At 36.8% G+C, this 21,391-nt stretch overlaps 1 protein-coding gene across 1 annotated transcript in view; it reads right to left on the bottom strand.

The window, feature by feature from the left end:
* LOC129235127 (unconventional myosin-Ia-like) overlaps positions 1 to 21,391 on the bottom strand; it is a 343,494-nt gene that overhangs the window by 115,336 nt on the left and 206,767 nt on the right. Inside the window, exons 6-7 of the mRNA XM_054868818.1 lie at positions 5,365 to 5,469; positions 1,752 to 1,798 (exon numbers count right to left, since the gene is read on the bottom strand). Of these exons, the coding sequence (XP_054724793.1) occupies positions 1,752 to 1,798; positions 5,365 to 5,469 (152 nt within the window). The remainder of the gene's footprint in view (positions 1 to 1,751; positions 1,799 to 5,364; positions 5,470 to 21,391) is intronic.

Raw genomic sequence — 21,391 nt, 5'->3', positions numbered from 1 at the left:
TGTTTGTATCAAACAGCGTTGGTTTAGCTTTGCTCAACTTTATGGAATTCGCATTTCGCATTATGTGTAATATAATGCTACGGAATTCGCATTAATAGTTCTGCGTGAGTAACTAGTTGATACGTGAAACAGGCAAAAATAAATGCGATGAAGAATGTTCTTAGATAAATATATACAAAAATCATAGTTTAAATGTACATACAGAAGCAGAGTAAGTAAATGCGAGTAGAAAAAAAATATTTGGTCATTTCTTATCGCTCGGTCAGGCGCTTGTATTTATGACTAGTGGCACCTGCACGGCTTTGCCCGTAGTAGAAAATTACAAAAGTATTTTGCTTCCCCTCTATATTTACAAATAATGCATGATGAATTTCTAGCCAATTTGTTTGCCCACGTCACAGTTCCACAATATGATAACTTGGTAATTTAGTCGTCCATCTTATGATAATTTTGCTCGGGAAAATGTTTTTAAAATTGGAATAGAAAAAGAAAAAAAAAAAAACAAATTTTCGAAAAATCGCTTAAAGGTGCACACCCCCATGCTACAAACTAATTCTTTGTCAAATTTCATGAAAATCGGCCGATCGGTCTAGGTGCTATGCGCGTCACAGAGAGCCTGACAGAGAGAGAAGAGAAAGAGAAAGATCCGGACAGAGAGGCTTTCAGCTTTATTATTAGTAAAAATAACAAAAAAGATAAAAGATAAAGAAGATTTAAAAAAAAAAAGTGAAAATGGGAAGAAAAAAAAAGTTGGGGAATTTTATAAGAAAATTTGGCTATTTGGGAGGGGGGGAATTTTTTTTCAAGAGACAAAAATATCAGAGGAAGTCGACTCATTTTATGAAAATATTAGTGGAAAAATAATTTTTGAATTTGGGGAATTTTGATAGAAAACATCGTTTTTTAGGGAAAAGTTGGTAGGGAATTGGGGAAATCTGGATTTGACCATCTGGCAACACTGGGCGCAGAGTTGGGCTACCATTGCTTTCACTTTTATTGGCGAGAAAATCCTCTACCGCTTGCTACTTCTTACCTGAATAGTAATATTGTTCGCCAAATGGGCAATAACACTACAAACTAAGTCCGCAAGTTCTTAAGCCGCTTTTACTCAACCCTATTTCAACTAATGAATCGTTTAATCGGTCGGACAGCGGAGCTCAACTTGCCAGAGGTGGACAGTACACTAATACGAGACTAGCAAACATTCAACAGACAGTTGTCAAAACCTTGAAAGGATTATCAAATAAAATGTTGTGAATTTTACTTTCAGTTTAATTCTTTTGAAACTTAACTACAATTAACTCATAAACTATCCGTCAAATTGAGTAGAAATAGTTTTTTAAGAAAAATTTAAAAAACTTTCGAAGTGAGATTTCTGTGGTGCTGAGAACAGGTGTAGAAAAAAGTCTTCTCGCCATTACCATGGCGTTTATTGCCATTGAGTATTGCCAAACTTGCACTAGATTTGGAAGCTGATTTTTGTTACCAAGTGATCGTCTTGTACGGGTTTTTTGTTTGTTTTTAGCCTTTTGTGATTCTTTATTTACTTTTGCAAGCCTCATGTGATACTTCGTGGTGCATGAGGAGTTCTTTTGAAATCTCTTAAATAAAAAAAAAAATCTCTTTTTGGTAGAAATTTTACCTTCATCGCACCAAACATAGAATCACTTTAAAAGTAAATAAAAAGGAAAAAATAAATAAAAGTAATCGCAAGTAAAAGTTAGAAAATAAATTATCCATTCCTTACTTACAAATCTCGATGAATTGTCATTCCTATGAGTTTTTGCATTTCCAAAGGCTGAAACGAAAATCAATAAAAAAAACATTACTCAAATGCTTTCCAAATAAAACTCTTTTTAACTAATGATTCAAATAAACATACTTTCATATTCTAGAGAAAAAAAAAATTTGTTCGTTGCTTTTCTAAAACTTTTACTTTTTACTGAAATATATGAGCTGTTGGGTGTGGGATAAAATGGAGTTTTTTTCATGGAATGGTCTTATATACATATAAGGTTCATTCAAGCGTAACACTGTCAGTGCGTAAAACTTCACGTTAAGCATTGGTTTCCTAGGAGCGACTCGCCGACCTTCGGAATCGCTTATCGCCGAGAGGAAAACTTGATTCTTCTGCGCATGCGCGCCCGAGCTAAATCGACATCGTGAGTGGCTACGGGGGAATCACTTGACTTTGATTTCAGCGTCACGCCGAGTAGCGAAGCCAAAGCTCGGTGATTTCGCTTCTAGGAAACCAGGGCTTTAGGCGTAAGGGGATGACACGGAATTGCATAAATGGAGGCAGCATCTATTGGTCGAGAGACTGATGCATGCTCAACGTTTAATGTTGCACAGCAACACATTGACTGCGTCGTCGACAGCCTATATATGGACTCCCTGCGCTAAGCTAATTATTTGAAACAATTTGAAGGAAAACAGTCTTATTGGACTTTTTCGTGAATAATACAGCATACAAAACAAATTCTATACATTTTTTCTTGAAATTTTCCACACTGTGATATTTTTCAAAGCAACGGACAACACATAAGGTATTTCGTTTGATCACGCTCACGCCTGCTTGCATCGGAAAATGTTTTCACAGCAAACGCAGTAGTGGCGCCATTTTGTGTTCTCTTTTTGAACCTTGTCTAAATGTTCGTCTATGTGCGGCAGAACAGCCAGGAAAACCAATGGAACCCGCTGAAAAAATATAGCAACGTGTTGGCTGGAGGACGAGTTATCTCGTCCCTAGCGCATACAGCATAATTCTGGAGGACGAGTTATCTCGTCCCTAGCAGTCTATGTGTTAAGCAGGAAAAACAAGGAGTGATCCGATTTTTGGCAGCGGAGGAAGTTGGAGGCCGTAAAATGTGTCAATGGGTGAAAGATGTGTGCGGTGAGTACAGTCTGAGTCGTTCAACGGTTGTGGAATGACGCAATAGATGCGCATGAATGACGGTGAAGACGACATTGCAGCAGTGAGACTTTCATGTTAAGGCCCCTATATATACGAGCCGACGCATCAGCTTAAGATCAGCCTTTTTGGATCGGAGCGCGTGTTTGAATGGTTGTCTTTTCTGGCGAGTTATCGCGTTTGGTGATAGTTCACTCGGAGCAATTATTAGCGGCACGTGAATAGGGAAGTTGCAACCTATTAAATGTTCATATTTTGGCTATTGGATATTGTTAATTGACCCTCAAAACTAAAAAATTCACCATCGCCGAATTTTAAAACACCGTGGTTGATTTTTAATGAATTTTTAAAAATCCACGCGCAAAAGTGCGCTCTTCTGAAACGTCACGAGCCTACGTCACAGGGCGCGAATGGGCAGAATTCCGCCCAAGATCCCTTGTTTTCGCTAGGGACATTTTGAGCTCGCTGATATTTATATTTTTTAGAAATTCAACAATCCTTTTGAACACACTATGGAGACCGGATTCGTTAAAGCACAATCTAAATAATCTTCCTCATGTAACATCAATGATGATATTCGAATATTTTCGAGAGGGATGAGAGGTTTAATGTTCCAGAAACGCGAGGAGTTAAATGCGAGGAGATAAGCCTTTTACGTTTCGTCTTCGAAGTCGAATGCGTGACCTTCGGCTTCTCCCCTATCGGAAGAGCGCATGACGTCACTTCCTATGCTATTTGACGTCACAAGCGCTTGAACTTTAAAAATTAATTAAAAAAAACTACTTATCGTATCGCAAAAATTTTTTCACCTATGATGTTCATACATGTTACTCTATCATATAAAAATAAAATTGAAAAATCAAAAACTTCCCTATTGTTTCTTAAATAAAATATTATTTTCGGCAAATTTGGCGAAATCCGAAACATTGCTGTGGTAACCCAAGCAGTGCAACAATGAAAAATCCGATCCAAAATGGCTAAACTTAAGCTGATGCGTCGGCCTATCTATACAACGGCTCTATTTCATGTTTTTGGACCTCTAACGCAAGCTATTCACGGACATCGATTCACAACGGACGACGAAGGGTCCGACTGGGTCCGACAGCAGCTTACTAGCTTCTTGAAAGATGAACCGACCGACTAGTATATTAATGTGTATAAATATGCCAACAGTTTTGGGGGCTATTTTTGAGTTAATAAATCTTTACCGTTACTTTACACACGTGACCGGGTTTCGTTTGAATGTCCCTTATACAAAAATAAATAAATAAATAAACAAATAAATAAATAGATAAAAATAAATAAATAAATAAATAAATAGTAGGCTACTTTATTGATTCAATCATCGCCTCTTCATACTTCAGTACAAATACAGTAGACTCATTTTACGCGGGTTTATTTTACACATTTTTGATTATACGCGGTTTAAGATTTGACACCTTAATTTTATTTTACGTGGATGAGTTTTGATTTGATTTTGCGTAGATTCAGCAATGCAAATAAATGTATTTTGACTACTAAGTCATAATTTATGCGGTTTTGATTTACGCGGCAGTTCCGTGGAGTAACCCTCGCGTAAAACGAGAATCTACGGCAAAGCATGGAAGAAAAAAAAAAAAAAAAGACATTAATAATGCACATAATGAGCTAACTAGCTGAGAACGATCACGATCGACCAAAAAGTTCTCTGTGAGCTACTAATAGCTCACAATCGACAGTCTGGCGACATCTGAGCTGAAACATCTAGTAACTGCTTAATATTAGAATGCAAAATCCTTTTTTAGAAACATTTCCGTTTTATATGCATAGGCTTTCAATGTATCCCCTTCCGCCAAAAACGTCACTGAAACAAGTTACTGCTTCGCGAAGCCTGTCAAATAAACTGAAAGTCAAACTGCGTGTGAAAAACGGAGCTTGTTCCTACGGTTCTCGGAAATCGTCAGGTGTCAAATTTCCGCCCCTTCGAAGAAACGAAACCGTAGTAAAATTTCCCGGCGGAAACAGAAGTATAGCAAAATAGAGCAATTTCTTCACAGAAAAGAGTGGGGGAAGAAGATTTTTGAAGCTTTTCACCCCCCCCCTTGAAGACCTGCTTAAAAAATCGATTCGGTATCAAGCTAGTTGTTATCAAGGGCGGATCCAAAATTTTTTTCAAGGACGGGGCGATTGATTTTTTTACTTGCCTCTTACTACGTATCTAATTCTACCGCGTGCTAGTGTGTTTATTTCGAATTCCAAAATATTTAAATCAAACTGTCATACTTAAAATCATATGTCCGCCATAAAAGTAGACATATTACCTTTTCCACACTAAACTTTTACAACAAAAAACCCTCACAAACCTACAGCAAAATTTTCGCGTTTACACGCATATTTCCTGAACATAAAAACAATTTAGGGTATTAAAACAACGTCATAAGGTTTGAAATGAAAAGTAAAGCTTCTGTACTTACCTTCTAAAACGAAGTTGGATTGCAATAGCTGTTCTTTGATGCATTCAAGATCGCTCGTAAAACCGGAAACCATGGCTAAGTATTGCATCACACACTTGCAAGCTTCTGAAACGATAAAACAGACGTGTGGTAAAGTTACAAAAGTAGAAAAACTATCGAAAATTTATTTCTAAAACCTATACAGGAGTCACTTCAATCGTCGCCGACTAGAATTTAGCTAAAATTTGCTATGTCACTACCTACATTGCGTTCACAGAAAATATAGACCAGAAGTTTTAAAACATGTAGCCAGAAGCTTTGTCACTATGTCACTTTTGTCGATTTTTTCTGAAATATACATATTAGAAAAAAAGAGGGAATCCATAGTATTCACATTCGGTGGCTACTTGGCACAAATTTGCTCTTGTTCCAGCTAAGTGCGAAATTAGGTGGTTTCCATTTTTTCAAAACCATTTTTTTCGTAAAGAGCATGGTCGAAAACATATGATGAATTATATTTTTTTTCTTAATTTTGACTCATTTTCTCTCTTAAAAAACAATCCCAAAAGACGTACAGTCGCTGTTGACGACACAACTGTACAAGTCGCTAGGGTTACCTGAACAAAGTTTCAGGACATTGCCAAACTTCGCCGAATGAATGTTTGACCTAACTAACAATTCTTGTTCTGCTAATGATTGCTCGCCGTGAAAAATCACCAAAAGGCGATATCTGGCAGAAAAGACAACAACGCGTTCCAATTCAAGGTGGCTGTCTTTACCTTTGACGTCACACGATGAAACATTTTGTTTTATATATCTGACGTATATGTATATACAAGGTCTATTCCAAAAGTAATGCAATTGAATTTCCTGGGCCGCTTTTATTGGTCGGAGTGGAATCAAACTATTTGGGTTAGGTGGGGGGGGAGGGAACCTTAAGGGTTTCCGGAAAATCGATCTCAGTGTTCTCCGAGCTGTGGAAGTGGCTGGACGTCAGTTAATGTTAACCTCTGCGCGCCGACCGTGTCACGGATGAAAAGGAACACGATTGAGTTTTGTTGCTAAACCAACAAAATGGGGCCGTGGTAGCCCGATCGGTAGAGTGTCGGATTCGGGGCCGGAGGGTCCTGAGTTCGAACCTCGATGGTCGAAGATCCACCGTCGTCATTAAAGGGGACTGGGCGACGTTAAATATGCTCGTGGTTTCAATGTCCTCCAAGTGAAACGATACCTCTGGGGGTGCTAGCACCAGGTAGCTATTAGCTCCTGGACTAGTTCTAAATTCTCATTAACTGTTCGATCCGGTGATGGTGCTGCCATCAATCGGTATATAAAATAATGGAGGCAAGGCACTTAGTATGCAGTCCTCGGCATAAATACAGTTGTAGTCAGTTGTGACTCTGAATAGGAATAGGAATAGGAAACCAACAAAATCTCTGGAAGGCTAACAAAATGATCCGTGAGGCTTACGGGGACTCTTCTCTGTCCTATTCACAAGTTTTGATTTGGTTAAAGACCTGTAAAGAAGGCCGGGAAGAGGCTCAAGACGAACAACGCTCTGGGCGGCAGTCAACCACCAAAACCGAAAACAATGTGGCTTGTGTTCGTCAGTTTTTGGAATTTTACCGTTGATTGACCAACATGATGGTTGCCAATGAAATGAACATGCAGTCTACTGTTGTGTTTCGCATTGTTACTCAAGATTTAGCGATGAGGAAAAGTCACGTCGAAGCCCTTGCCACAACGCGCAGCGAGTTTCTGGCTAAACACTAGGTGAAAACGCTGTCCTGACCCGCCTATAGTCCTGACGTCGCCCCGGCAGACTTCTTTTTGTTCTCTCGGATAAAAGCAGACCTGAAGGAACTCGTATTTCATAGAAGAGGTCCAATCAGTCGTGACGAAGACCTTGGGAGAGGTCCCCGAAAACGCCTTTCAGGGTGCTTACCAGTCATGGCAGAGACACTGGAAAAAATGTGTAGAGGCCCAAGGACATTACTTCGAAGAATTTTTAGTGTTTGTGAAAATATGTTTAACAAATTACTTTAAAGAAAAATATTTGCATTAAGTTTGGATTGGATCTTGTATATATATTAAAAACTAACCACCTGCGGCGACCAGCTGGTTCGCTTTTTTACGCCATTTTCCTTTGTATGCAAGCGGCTGTTTAGCTTACTTGTCATTTACCTTCTCACGCCAAGATTGTCACCGTCGGGAGCAGCTTAAATAAATTTGGTGGTGATATTAACCAATCTATATCTATCTATATCAATATTAATGTGTATAATTTTTTTTTTATATCTGTCTCCAGTACGGTCGGCGTTGCTTGGAATTTTTCCAAAGGAGAGGGGAGGGGGAGGTACACAAAAGGGAACCCCGCTCTGCTATGCCATCGTGGGCTTCCAGAGTACTGACCTTTCGGCCGGGGCCCCCTAAACCCTTACGGGAACGAAATCCAACCACTTACGACTCTAGACACCGTGGACCCAGGTACAGACCTGACTCCGGTGGTGCCCATTGCCTACTCACTGTTCCACTCGATAGCCACTGGGCAGATACAGATCTCCTCAAGCGTAAGTAAAGAGTGGTAGTTTTACATGCGTGGATGCTACACCATCGCAAAACCCTCCCCATTTACCCGGGCTTGGGACCGGCATAGGGACGGGCATGGTCCCCCAAAGACCAAACCCCACCTACGGCTGAGTTAGGGGAGGGGGAGGTGTACTCTCAATGCACATTTTTTCGGAAAATAGCAAAAAGCACGTCCAATTTTATGTGAATGCATTATTTTTTCAAAACGGACATTGACCCCCCGTTGAAGTTCCTTAAATGACGGACCTATCTCTTACTGACCATCTACCTATATCAACCTCCCTATGTATCTATCTAACTATCTATCTATCTAATAAAGTCAGACCAAACAACGTAAGTAGAAGCACAAATTTGTAAATTACAGCAGACACGTGTTTCGGCGTTACAGGGAACGTCTTTTTCAATGCAAAAATAATGAGCTTAAAGGCGTTCCCTGTAACGCCGAAACACGTGTCTGCTGTAATTTACAAATTTGTGCTTCTACTTACGTTGTTTGGTCTGACTTTACTATTCAGCACAAAGGTATTTATTTATCTTATCTATCTATCTATCTATCTATGCAATCTATGCATAATCTACATCCGATGGTAATTAACAATCTTTATCTGTGTATATATAAGTATTAATTCAAGGAAAAAAAATTTTCTTTGCACACTCAATATCTATCTATCTACCTATACGATCTATCTTTAAGTTTTCTTATCTATCTCCATTTATTTTGCCCTAACCGCTAATCCCTGAAAAAAAACAAAGATCATGCAAAAAACCCCACATTTTATGGAAAAAGCAAGGGAAAAAAAAGTGTACCGTCAATTAGGTTAACATTGGCCTTTTTTATGTAATATTGACTCAACAAGTGAAAGTCAATTAGTACTCCCAGTAATGACTAAGTCAAACAAGTGCTGTTTTTACTAGTCCCTTGAAATGAATAAGTGATAATTACTCTCCTAGGTCTAATACAGAACAACCGCTTTTCTTTTGTTGGGCCAATGTTACCCGAAAAAGGCCAAAGTCACCCCTGTTGACGATACTATTTGTAACGTTTAGAGTGTTTGAAATCAATTTCCTAGCTTTCGTTAATGTTAACTATGCAAGGAATTGCATTTAAATTTTCATTTATAACTTTTTTTCATAATAAATTATTCAGAATCACTGGGACTTTATTAGTTTTTTTGGAGCAAAAAGAAAACTTTTAACTTCATTGGAGTTATAGAAAAAGATTTTTGTTTTCTGTTTACGTGTTCACAAGTATGTAAATAGAAGACACTTTGTTATGATGAAAAGCAAAAGTGAGCTGACTTATTACTACTTCTAATCCGTCAACGAAACAAAATAGTGTTATCCATTAATGATATTCCCCACAAATCTTTCCTACACGAGACCTAAACGATCACGTCATCTGAGAGAGTAGCGCTAGACTCTCCCGTCCCCCCAGCCAAACTCCCAAAGTGATGACCACCCATCCTCAATTACCCCATCCTCTAACCATCATCCGGCTTCCAATTCCATCCCAACTCCGGCATTCTTTACAACTCCCGAACGTCATCCGCATCTTCTGAGGAAAGGTCATTTTAAAAGGCAGCTCGTTGGCTAATCCTCGCAGGTTCTCTCCCGTTTCCACTCGATTGCGGTCACAGTTAGAATGAAATTCCTGGGAATCGCGGTGGCCCATTAAGTAGCAAGTTCTAAAGCCACCGTTAACCGCTCACTTGCCTCGCCACGCTAGAGTTACTGCCGACGATGGGGGGTTTAAGCCGGGGATGACTTGGGACGCTTTCGTCGCCGACTTTATTTTAAATGTGATTAATTCGGGGAGCCTCGACTCCCGACTTACGGTTGCAGTTTCACGGACTGTTGGATGCTGGGAAGGATGCATTTGGAGATCGCATGTCGTCGAGGAGCGTTCTGACAAATATACTTTTAACTGCAAATATTTTCCCCTACTCTTGGAACTGCAATAGTAACTCAACGAAAAGACTCCAGTTTTTTTTTTTTTTTTTTTTTTTTTTTTTTTTTTTTTTTTTTTTTTTACAGGCTATTTGAAAGGAAGATTTAACCAAATGGAATCATTTCCATCTGATAGACTGGTTTAAAACTGATAAAGATTTAATTTGTGAGGGGAAATGTGTGTTAGCTTGACAGCTTTCAAAACAAGGAAGTTATTCTCAATTGCCTCAATTATTCCCAATAGTACATTCGAAATTGAATTAATCATCGAATTATTGTAAGATATTCATTTCAAATTTACTTCAAAATTATAAATTCCAGAGCCTAATTGGGGTTAACTTTGTAAATACACAAGAAAAATCCAATCTGTAAAGTCATCTAATGATTCTGAACCAATCAATGAATATTTACAGCTAACAGAACCAATAAAATGTAGTCAGCGCAGGAATCTCCCGTTACTTTGTGGGTGTGTGACATAATTTACATTAACAAAGCATTGACTAGACGAAAGTGTTCTCAGAACCTAATTGGGGTTAACTTCGTAAATACACAAGAAAAATCCAATCTTTAAAGTCATCTAATGATTCTGAACCAATCAATGAATATTTACAGCTAACAGAACCAATAAAATGTAGTCAGCTCAGGAATCTCCCGTTACGTTGTGTGTGTGTGACATAATTTACATTAACAAAGCATCGACTAGACGAAAGTGTTCTCAGAGCCTAATTGGGGTTAACTTTGTAAATACACAAGAAAAATCCAGTCTTTAAAGTCATCTAATGATTCTGAACCAATCAATGAATATTTACAGCTAACAGAACCAATAAAATGTAGTCAGCTCCGGAATCTCCCGTTACGTTGTGTGTGTGTGACATAATTTACATTAACAAAGCATTGACTAGACGAAAGTGTTCTCAGAGCCTAATTGGGATTAACTTTGTAAATACACAAGAAAAATCCAATCTTTAAAGTGATCTAATGATTCTGAACCAATCAATGAATATTTACAGCGAACAGAACCAATAAAATGTAGTCAGCTCAGGAATCTCCCGTTACGTTGTGTGTGTGTGTGACATAATTTACATTAACAAAGCATTGACTAGACGAAAGTGTTCTCTCATGTCTTTCTCAGATGCTATCTGCTGCTTTTGATTTTAAATCTATTCCTTTGAAGGTATTCCACTTTTTAAGGCCACATGAAAATTTTCAGTTTTCTCTGGCGTTTGATACTACTCAAGGGTATCATACAAGGGCCGTGGTAGCCTGATCGGTAAGGCATTGGACTCGGGGCCGGAGGGTCTCGGGTTCGATCCTCTCTGGTCGAAGACCCACCGTCGTCATTAAAGGGGACTGGGCGACGTTAAATATGCTCGTGGTCTCAATGTCCTCCAAGTGAAATGATACCTCTGGGGGTGCTAGCACCAGGTAGCTATTAGCTCTTGGACTAGTTCTAAATTCTCATTAACTGTTCGATCCGGTGATGGTGCTGCCATCTATCGGTATATAAAATAATGGAGGCAAGGCACTTAGTATGCAGTCCTCGACATAAATACAGTTGTAGTCAGTTGCGACTCTGAATAGGAATAGGGTATCATACAAGGCATATATCCACCTGTCGTATCGTTTCTTTTACCAATGAGTTCAGAAGTGATCTGCTTATCAGACTATTACATACTTTACATGGTTTTTTAAACATGGAACTACTTTCGTCTTGTGATGTGGAGTAAACGGGTCTCCTTGCCTTAATAAAAAGTCTTTTTCCACGTTTCTCTTAATTAGTGTAGAGTTAAGTCATGTTAACTTCTATTTCCATACAAAACATCGTTTTAAAACTTTTCTATCCGAATAAAGTGGAGTTGACCGAATTGAATATCATCCATATAAAAAAAAGCGCGATTTTTTTTTAAATGAACGTTTATAAAATAAGGCTTTTCCCCCCAAAACAATCTTTTTCAAATGTAGTTGTTTATAACAGCTAAAATAGCAAAACAAATTCATCGAAATTTAGTTGGAAACCCACTTTTCATCATGTGAGGAAATATTACCTAAGTTTTATTTGAAAATTTGTTCATTTCGATTGTAAAAACTGATGCCAGAACATAAAAATAAAAATTCCGCTAAAATTTCCAAGCGCTTTTGAAACTTTCTTCGACATCGCAAAACAAGAATTAATATTCAGTTTCAGAAAGTTCGACACACTATAATTAAAGTAAATAAGTGGCCATAAATATATGTAAATTATTATTCCTTAATTTCAAAGATGACTGTGACTTGCAATGCTGCATAAGAGTGAAAAAAAAAAAAAACATTAAGAGGAAAACTGGAGAATGAAAACCAATAGTTTCGCACACAATGCCCTAGATTTTCTTCTTATAATACAGTGCCAAGAATAATTCGCATCCTGAAAACAGTTGTAGGATAAAATCCCAGCCGAGCTGAAGCGGCTATCATAAAATCATAGAGGTTAATAAAGTCACATAGCTCTCTTGTTCAATCGAAGCACAAAGGTTAGCTTCTCCTAAGCCCCGAAACAGAAACTGAAGCTTAGAAGTCAACTGGAAAAAAACACAACGGAGGGAGGAAAGTGGGGAGGTTCCTTAAGTACTACTCAGAAAGCGAAAAAATTCTAATAGCAGGGCCTTTTTTTACCACAAGAGTGTACAATAGCCAGAGAACTAGGAAATAAAAATAATTTCTATCCTTTCCCTCGCCGAAACTAATCCATCATTGCATGTGATGGATCAGTTGCGCTACAAAGGTTAAGACCGCGAGGAGATTTTTTTTTCCCTATTCCGAGGGAATAATAATAATAATAATGATAAAAAGACAGAGGGAAAAGTAAATGTTTGAATTGTACCAGACGAATGATGAGAATGATTTTCTGCCAGACGATGGGAGAACGATAAGAAAGAAACTTTCGTTTTGATGGATTTTATTTCTGGGGAAAAAAATCAACCGTTTTTTCCCTTTATTCCAATTCTTGTTTAAGGTTTCGAATCAATGACTGCAGTTTTGCAGTGTAATGAAGTTTGCTTTGAGTAGAAACGTTTTTTGATTTTAAAGAGGAGAAATGTAGAAAAAGGGAATCCATATTTAATTCCGAATATTTGTTTTAGTAATAAGAATCGTCACAAGTATATAAATTCCTCCAGTTTAATAATCGTTACTTTCTTTCTGCAAGATTAAAAAGAATTTTTCATTCGCTTTCTGCGTAAAGCTGAAAATTCAATGATCTATATTTTGTAAAATATACATTTTATGCATATAAAAATAAGTTTTGTTATTTTATTTAAATCAGGACGCTATAATTGGGGCAAACCTAACCTGGCAGTATTATGAAGGCTACGCAGATTTTAATCACAGCATTACGACGCTTCCAGGCTAGGTTCTCCTTAACTATAGTTGCTTCCCATTATGTAATTATTTGGTTGCAAATTGTGATGCTGACAGGCTTATTCAAGACGTACATTTTAATTAATGATTGGCACATTTTATTCACACGATTTTAAGTAAGATTGCATTGAAATTAACATTGATTTTCTCACAAAAAATAAATCTTTTCTTTACTAATAATAAAGCTGAAAGTCTGTCAGGATCTCTGTGACGCGCATAGTGCCTAGACCGTTCGGTCGATTTTCATGAAATTTGGCAAAGTTAGTTTGTAGCATGGGGGTGTGCACCTCGAAGCGATTTTTCGAAAATTCGATGTGGTTCTTTTTCTATTCCAATTTTAAGAACAAAATTCTCATACGATGGACGAGTAAATTACGAAGTTATCATTACGTGTATTAACCAAGGCAATTGGCGAGAAAATTCACCATACATTATATGTAAATGTACAGGCGAACCAAAAGACCTTTTAATTTTCTATTACGGGCAAAGCCGTGCGGGTGCCACTAGTAAACAAATAAATAAGCAAAATAATAAATAAATAAATTTTTTGAGTCCTGTTGGAACGTTCGATTGGTACTAAAAAAAGGGTACTCAATTATGCTGCATGCAAACCCTAGAAACGGAGATTCAACCGGCTTTCCGGTTAGTTATTAGAGATAAGCACAAACATATCAGGGTTGAATTCGTAAATTACCTAGCGGCGGAAAGTCAATGAGAAATCATTGAATCCTGAGATATGACCAGTTTTATGTAAAAGGGGAATTTAAATTTCCAGAAAAGCAGTTGAGAGAGAGAGAGAGAGAGAGAGATGTGGTAGTTAAAACTTAAAGCAGTTGCAAGAATAAAAGATTGTTTTCCGTATATTTAGTTAAAATATTTATTCTAGCTAGAAGAACATGGGCCAAAAAAAGAACAGGAGGGCAGCAAATTGGTCTACATTGATGTGAGTAAACAGAAACTATGCGATTAATCTAAACAATCTTTAAGAGTCTTTTTCTTTTTAAAGCTGGACAAAGTGAATGGGGTCCTGATAGTTGACACCTTGAATTTTCCTGAAACTTTCAGGATATTTTACTAGTAGGGTGATAAGAAAAAGTGAAGGTTCTTTCCTCTGTAATTTGACTTGTTGGTCCTCGAGGTCAAAGTTTAGGGTCGTGAGAAAAAAGAGCTAAATACATGATGGCTTTGCTTCAAAAGCAATGAGTGAACCAAGACAATTTTTACTTTCTTCTATATCTAATATATAGAAGAAAGTATTGGATTCGTGCAAATTTTCGAATTTCGAATTTTGACGGATTCGAACGTTTTGAGGTGCGCTGAGTTCATTTCGACTATATTTGGAAAATGTGTCTATCTGTGTGTATGTGTGTATGTGTGTGTATCACGTCTGTGTGTGACCAGTTTTTTGTGGCCGCTCTACAGCAAAAACTACCGCATGAAATCGAACAAAATTTGGTACACATATGTGCCTTTATGTGAACTTGTGCCCATTGGTTTTTGGCGCGAATTCCTCCAAGGGGGGTGGAGCAATGGGACGTTTTTTGAGTTACGCGTGCTTGCTATTCCTCAGGAAGTAACAGGCGGAATCAAACAAAATGTGGTCCATATGTTGCCATCAACAGGAACAGGTGCTGATTCAATTTTGGTGTCAATAACTCAAACGGGGGTTGAGCTATAGAACGTTTTTTGTCGCCAATTGTGACTGCTGTATCTAAAGAAATAATGAACGGAATGAAAGAAAAATTTATCGGCAAGTAGCCCTTATTGGGTATAAGAGCTGATTTTATTTTGGTGTCAACAGCTAGAAATGGAGTAGCGCAATCGCCCGTTCTTTTTTTTCATTGTGAGCGCCCTATCTCAAGAAGTAATACTACGTTCTGGTTGAAATTTGGAATATATGTTAATCCATATGTAAACAGGCTTTGGTTCAATTTTGACGCCAATCGCTCCAAGAGGTGTTGATTTTTTTTTTTTTTTTTTTTTTTTTTGAATAAAAATAGCTTTTTTAATGCAACAATAAGAAAGATAAATCGTAATAGATTGTCGTTTGCGTATTTCTCGTGATTTTAATTGTATGGAAATGATCGGAAATATTATCTCAATGATTTAAAATTTTTAACTGTTGCCATCTTATGTTTGTTAACAAATAAAATATTTGTAATTAATTCAAGCAAGGCTTTAAAAATAACTTTCAATCTTCGCTCTTTGCTTTGCTTTTGCAATAATTCAGACATTGGGATGGTCGTCTAGTTTTTGCATGTGTAATTTTGTTTCTGTTGGGAATATTGCATATTGTCAAGCATGGGGAGGGATCAGAAAAAAAAAAGAAAAATATAGAAGAAAGTTTCGTGATGGCCACAACATACTAGTTATAAATAAGGATACTACTTGATACTAGGTACATGCTAGCATAAATATTTTGGTGGCTCACTCATGCCTTTGAGGGCAAAGATCAATTGAAACTGCTACTTTTAAAACTTTTTTTGGCTTGTTTAGGCTCGGATATCTTCTAAAGCCGTGAGTAACCCTCGGAAATAAGTATATGATTAACTACTCACCACAGTATAGTACTAAGAAAAACAGAAAATGGATTTCGTTTCTCTTGACTTCAGTAGTTAAACGGTCTCAAAGTCGATGATTTTTTAAAAATGCCCAAGTTTAGAAGTCAATAACTTTAATCGCGACGGGTCAACAACTTTGGCACACAGCTGTAGTTACATTCCGAGTGGTTTAGTTTGAGGTCCAGGTTAGAAACCCATGGCAACTGATGAACGTTTTTAATTACGCGGTCTCAAAGTTCATAATTTGAAACAAAAAACAAAAAGAATCAGTTTTAAGCCAATTACTCTAAAACGCCCAGAGTCAATAACTTTGAGCAAGAGCTGTAGTTATGCTCTACGTGGTGTAGTTTTAGACTCATGTCAGAAAACCATGAGATCTAATCATCTGACTTAATTAAACGGTCTAAAAAATGATGATTTCAGTATAAAAGAACATTTTTTCACGAGTCAAAATGCTTGCTACTCAAAATCTTATGAGCTCAAACTTATATAAATACAAGAACGAATCAACAGCTTAATGTACTTTAAGCTCCCAAAATTGTATGCTTCCAGTGTAATAAAATTTTTTGTAACCTTGACCGCAACATGGCAATTCTTCTCACAAATCTGATCCGCCATTTTGGAGCACTATATTTTGGTGCTCCTAGATATTCAGGATTTGGATCTCGGTAGCTGAAAATTTGCATAGGTTAGTTTCAAAGACATCTCTATATCTCTATAAAATTCCATCCCATACGGGGATGATCGAGCAGGGACAATTTGAGAAATTTAGGTCAGTTGACATGAAATCACCCTGGTATAACATTGTGACAGTTCGCATGAATATTTTGTTATATTTGACTTTATAATGTTCATAAATCAATGCTATATTTTAGTAAGAGGATTGCAATTAGGTAAGAGATTGAGTTCATTATTACAGCAGAATTTGCATATATACTACTTAGTAATAAACTTTTATAAATAAACAAATTTATTAAATAAGGCTCAAAAGTAAAAATATAAATATAACGTCAAAAAGAAATAAACAAAAAAAAAATTCAATTTGAATTTTTGACATCTTGAATTCAAATTATGTTTTTCGCAATCACGAGTGTGTGTGTATGTAGGCGTGTGTGTTTGTGTGTGGGGGTATGTGTGTTTGTGTGTAGGGGGTATGTGTATGTGTGTGTAGGCATGTGTGTTTGTGTCTGTGTGCTGGCATAAGTGTGTGGGTAGTTGTGTGTATGTAAGTGTGTGTGTGGGTGGGTGGTATGTGTATGTGTGTGTAGGCATATGTGTTTGAGTCTGGGTGCAGGCATGAATGTGTGGGTAGTTGTGTGTATGTTTTTGTGTGTGTGTATGTGTAGGTGTCTATATGTATGCGTGTGTGTATGTGTATGTGTGCAGGAGTATGTGTGTGTAGGTGTATGTGTGTGTGTATGTGTGCGTGTGTAGTTGTGTATGTATGGGCGTGTGTGTAGGACATGGATGCAACCTGGAGACGGCTTTCGCTATAGGAGCAGCATCGTGAGGAGCCGGTAACCGGTGATGGTGCGGAGGGTGGCGGTTGGAAAATAAAATGATAGGAACGCCAAAAACAGTCAAATGAAAGCAATAAGCAATCGTGATTGCTCAATAACGTCAAAAAGAAAAAACACAGGTTTGTCAGACAATGACAGAAGATGCAGGTGAAATGTACATAATAATTATATCATAGTGATTCTACACGTCAAATGACCTGATTTTTCAAACTGTCCCCGCTCGATCATCTCCGAATGGGATAAAATTTTATAGAGGCGTAGAGATGTCTTTGAAACTCACCTGATGTTAATTTTCAGCTTCCGAGAGCCGAATCCTGAGGATCTAGGATCTCCAAAATATAGTGCTCCAAAATGGCGGATCAGATTTATGAGGAGAATTACCATTTGTGGTCAAGGTTACAGAAAATTTCATTACACTGGAAGCATGACATTTTGGGAGCTTAAAGTACATTAGGCTGTTGATTCGTTCTAGTATTTATATAAGTTTGAGCTCATAAGATTTTGAGTAGCAAGCATTTTAGCTCGTGAAAAAACGCTCTTTTATACTGAAATCATCATTTTTGAGACCGTTTAATTAAGTAAGATGATTAGATCTCATGGTTTACCGACATGAGTCTAAAGCTACACCACGTAGAGCATAATTAGAGCTCTTGTTCAAAGTTATTGACTCAGGCATTTTAGAGTAATTGACCTAAAACTGCGATTCTTTTTGTTTCAAATTATGAACTTTGAGACCGCGTAGTTAAAAAGTTCATTAGTTGCCATGGGTTTTTAACCTGGACCTTAAACTAAACCACTCGGACTATAACTACAGCTGCGTCCCAAAGTTGTGGACCCGTCGCGATTAAAGTTATTGACCTCTAACTTGGGCATTTAAAAAAAAAATCGTCGACTTTGAGACCGTTTAACTACTAAAGTCAAGAGAAACGAAAGTTATTTTATAGTTTTCTTAGTACTATACTGTGGTGAGTAGTTAATTATATACTTATTTACGAGGGTTACTCATGGCTTTAGCAGATATCCGGGCCTAAACAAGGCAAAAAAAAGTTTAAAAAGTAGCAGTTTCAATTGACCTTTGCAGCAAAGCCATGAGTGAATTACCAAAGTATTTATGCTAGCATGTACCTAGTATCAAGTAGTATCCACATTTGAAAGAATTGGCTTGGTTCACTCATTGCTTTTAAAGCAAAGCAATAATATATTTAGCCTTTTTTTTTTCACGATCCTAAACTTTGACCCCTACTCAAGGAAAAACTAATCAGTTTTTTAGAAAAAGAAACTTCGCTTTTTCTCATCATAGTACCACTGACACATCCTGAAATTTTTACGAAAATTGAAGACATCAACTATTAAAAGTGTTCAGCTTTAAAAAAAAATGACTTCTTAATTATAAACAGCAGCATTTTGATCCAAAAACACTATTTTCCACGTTTGGCGTGTTAAAAATGAAATAAGAAAATATTTCTTTTTCAAATCTTTTACAGCAATTGAAAGATTAAAAAAAGGAAGGAAAGGAGGAAATGGAGAAGGGTGGTTGGGAGAGAAAGAAAAAAAAAAAGAAACTTCCCGCGCAGAATTGCATCTTTTAATTATTACTCAGTGCTTCACAAACTTTTAATATTTCACCACACGTAAGGAACGTAACATTTAAAAAAGTTTTATTTTGATTACCTCTCCGACGACGTTAAGAAAATGCAACCATTTTCTTCAGAGACGGCGGAAGTACATCGGACGGGGAGAACATTCGAGTTGTTTAGAAATAAAATGGCAATTTTCGTCGGAAAACAGAAATGGGAGATCGGGAAAATAATCAGCAATAAGATAGCATCGAAATTAAAATATCAAGCGAGCAAGGCAACATTCCAACGATTATGAGGACCTCTAGCGACGAGATGGAAAATATTTAATAAAGCAGGATCAAAAAAAAAAAAAAAACGTTCATGAAACGACCAGAAGGGTTGCGTACTTTTTTTTTTTTGCAATTTCCAAGGATAAAACAGGCCCGATTGTGATAAACAGGTTCTTAAATGTCATGTAAAAGCCGTACGTGCATTTTTTTTGGTGGGGGAGGGGGAGGGATATATGTCTATTTTATCGCGGATTCGAAAATTCCCGGAATCCAGATCATCAGGATGGCTAAAAAATACCTTGATGACTAGTTATTTCAAAATGTGAGTGGGGAAAAAAAGAAAAACGAAAATATTTTTTAATCTAGGGAATGTTTATTCAATCTGCTGTCTCAAAAATTCTAAATATTGTTATATTTCACTAATAAAGTAATATTGACATTTGAAAAACTTCGATTTTTCAATCAACACTTTTTGCTTTGCTTCTAAACAAATCTGTACCTCAGAGCCAGAAGGACGTTAGTCCAAAATTTGCGATTTTCTGTTTGTTAGTGTATTGTATGTAGAAGCCTATTCTACATCGAGACATATGAATGTAATGAGGTTATTTTCAGAAAAAAAATACGTTTCCAAAATTTTAAAAGTATTTTTTTCTGAAAATGTATGCTTAAAAACATAGGATCTGACCATTTTTTAAATAATTTATTTAAATTTAAAATTTTTAAAAAATTACTTAAATCGTTGCGTTTTCATTGTTTACACTTCTGTCGTGTGACATCACAAATGATGAAATGCCATTCAATGTTGCTATTCACGGAACAAAATATTTAATTCGCATCTTTACTCACTTGTATTGGCAACGATATGGTTAATAGCAAGCGTAGAGCGCAATTTTAATTCGCTGCTTGATTATCATAACGTGGAAACATAGTAGAAAGATGCGCCACATTGCATCATTTATGACGTCATAAAGAGCACGCTTTGTTTGAAAAATCGTACATTTAAAAAAATTAATTTAAAAAAAAAAACTGTTGGGAAAAAGTATTTTCTGGATCCATGTAATTTTTTTTTGCTCATTCTATCCATTTCAATGATTAAAAGTAGTACTTTTGACTGGAGGAAACCACCCCATTCTTTTTTTAAAAAAATCCTTTAAAATTTTTTACCAGCGTTAAAAGAGCGCGCGATGATAATTCTCTACTGTAAAATTATCATAATGTGACTTACGTTCCTTTGGCTCTGAGGTGCAGAAATAATTTTAACGTTCGACATACCTATAAACTGATGCAAAATAAATAAATCAATCCATAAAAATGTGAACGAAGGAATTAACAAATAACAAGGTTTGTTTAATGAAATAAGCAATATAAATGAAGAATTTATAGTTATTTAGTCATCATTTAAGTTCAGACACTTGTCGATTTATCAGAAAACATAAAGGTGACTACACCGCCTAGACACACACAGCATTAGTATATCTTCTGAAGCATTCTAAACAGAACAAGTAGAATTATTTCGATGCTTTGGTTTCAGAAGAAATACATCTTTCAAAAGGTTTATGCTAAGTACTTTTTTTCAGCATTAGTTTTTGATTCAAACAAATTTTCTTTATTTTAGTTTTATTAATCTGATTTCTGCTTTTTAGTTGGTTGTTACTTCAAAAAAAGAATGTATGCAAGTCAAGTCACACTGAATGTTCCTATAAACTCTTAGAAGTAATGTGTCTGAAGCTTAAAAGAGTTTCCTGCGTCCTCAGATTTAAAGATTTCAGAACTTTTATAAGACTCTATGTATCTTAATATATAAAAATCTTCTGTGCGGACGTTTGTCACCATAAGGCTTTTAAACGGCTGTACCGATTTTGACCAAATTTTTTGTGTGTAATTAAGTTGTGGCAAGCATGGCTTCGAAGCGCGATGGATCGAATCCGAAACGTTTTTGTTGTTAATTAATTTAACATTGGATGGTTATATCTCCCAAATGATTAATATTTATTTTAACCTATTGTTGAATCGAGGGAAATGAGTGTGCAGATGCCCTTGCAAAGGAGGCACGAGACCAAGACCAACCACTAACAGCCACCTTCAAAGACGTTAATGCTGTAGCCAGGCGAAGGATCTATAATCAGCTTTTCAGCAAGCCAACAATCCCTGACCTCCACTGCCCAAGAAACCTCTCTTCTACAATAGCT

This window comes from Uloborus diversus, chromosome 2 (assembly GCF_026930045.1).
Source record: "Uloborus diversus isolate 005 chromosome 2, Udiv.v.3.1, whole genome shotgun sequence".
Taxonomy (NCBI): Eukaryota; Metazoa; Arthropoda; class Arachnida; order Araneae; family Uloboridae; genus Uloborus; species Uloborus diversus.
The sequence above is the reverse complement of the archived record's forward strand: the minus strand, read 5'-3'. Positions and strand labels throughout refer to the sequence as shown.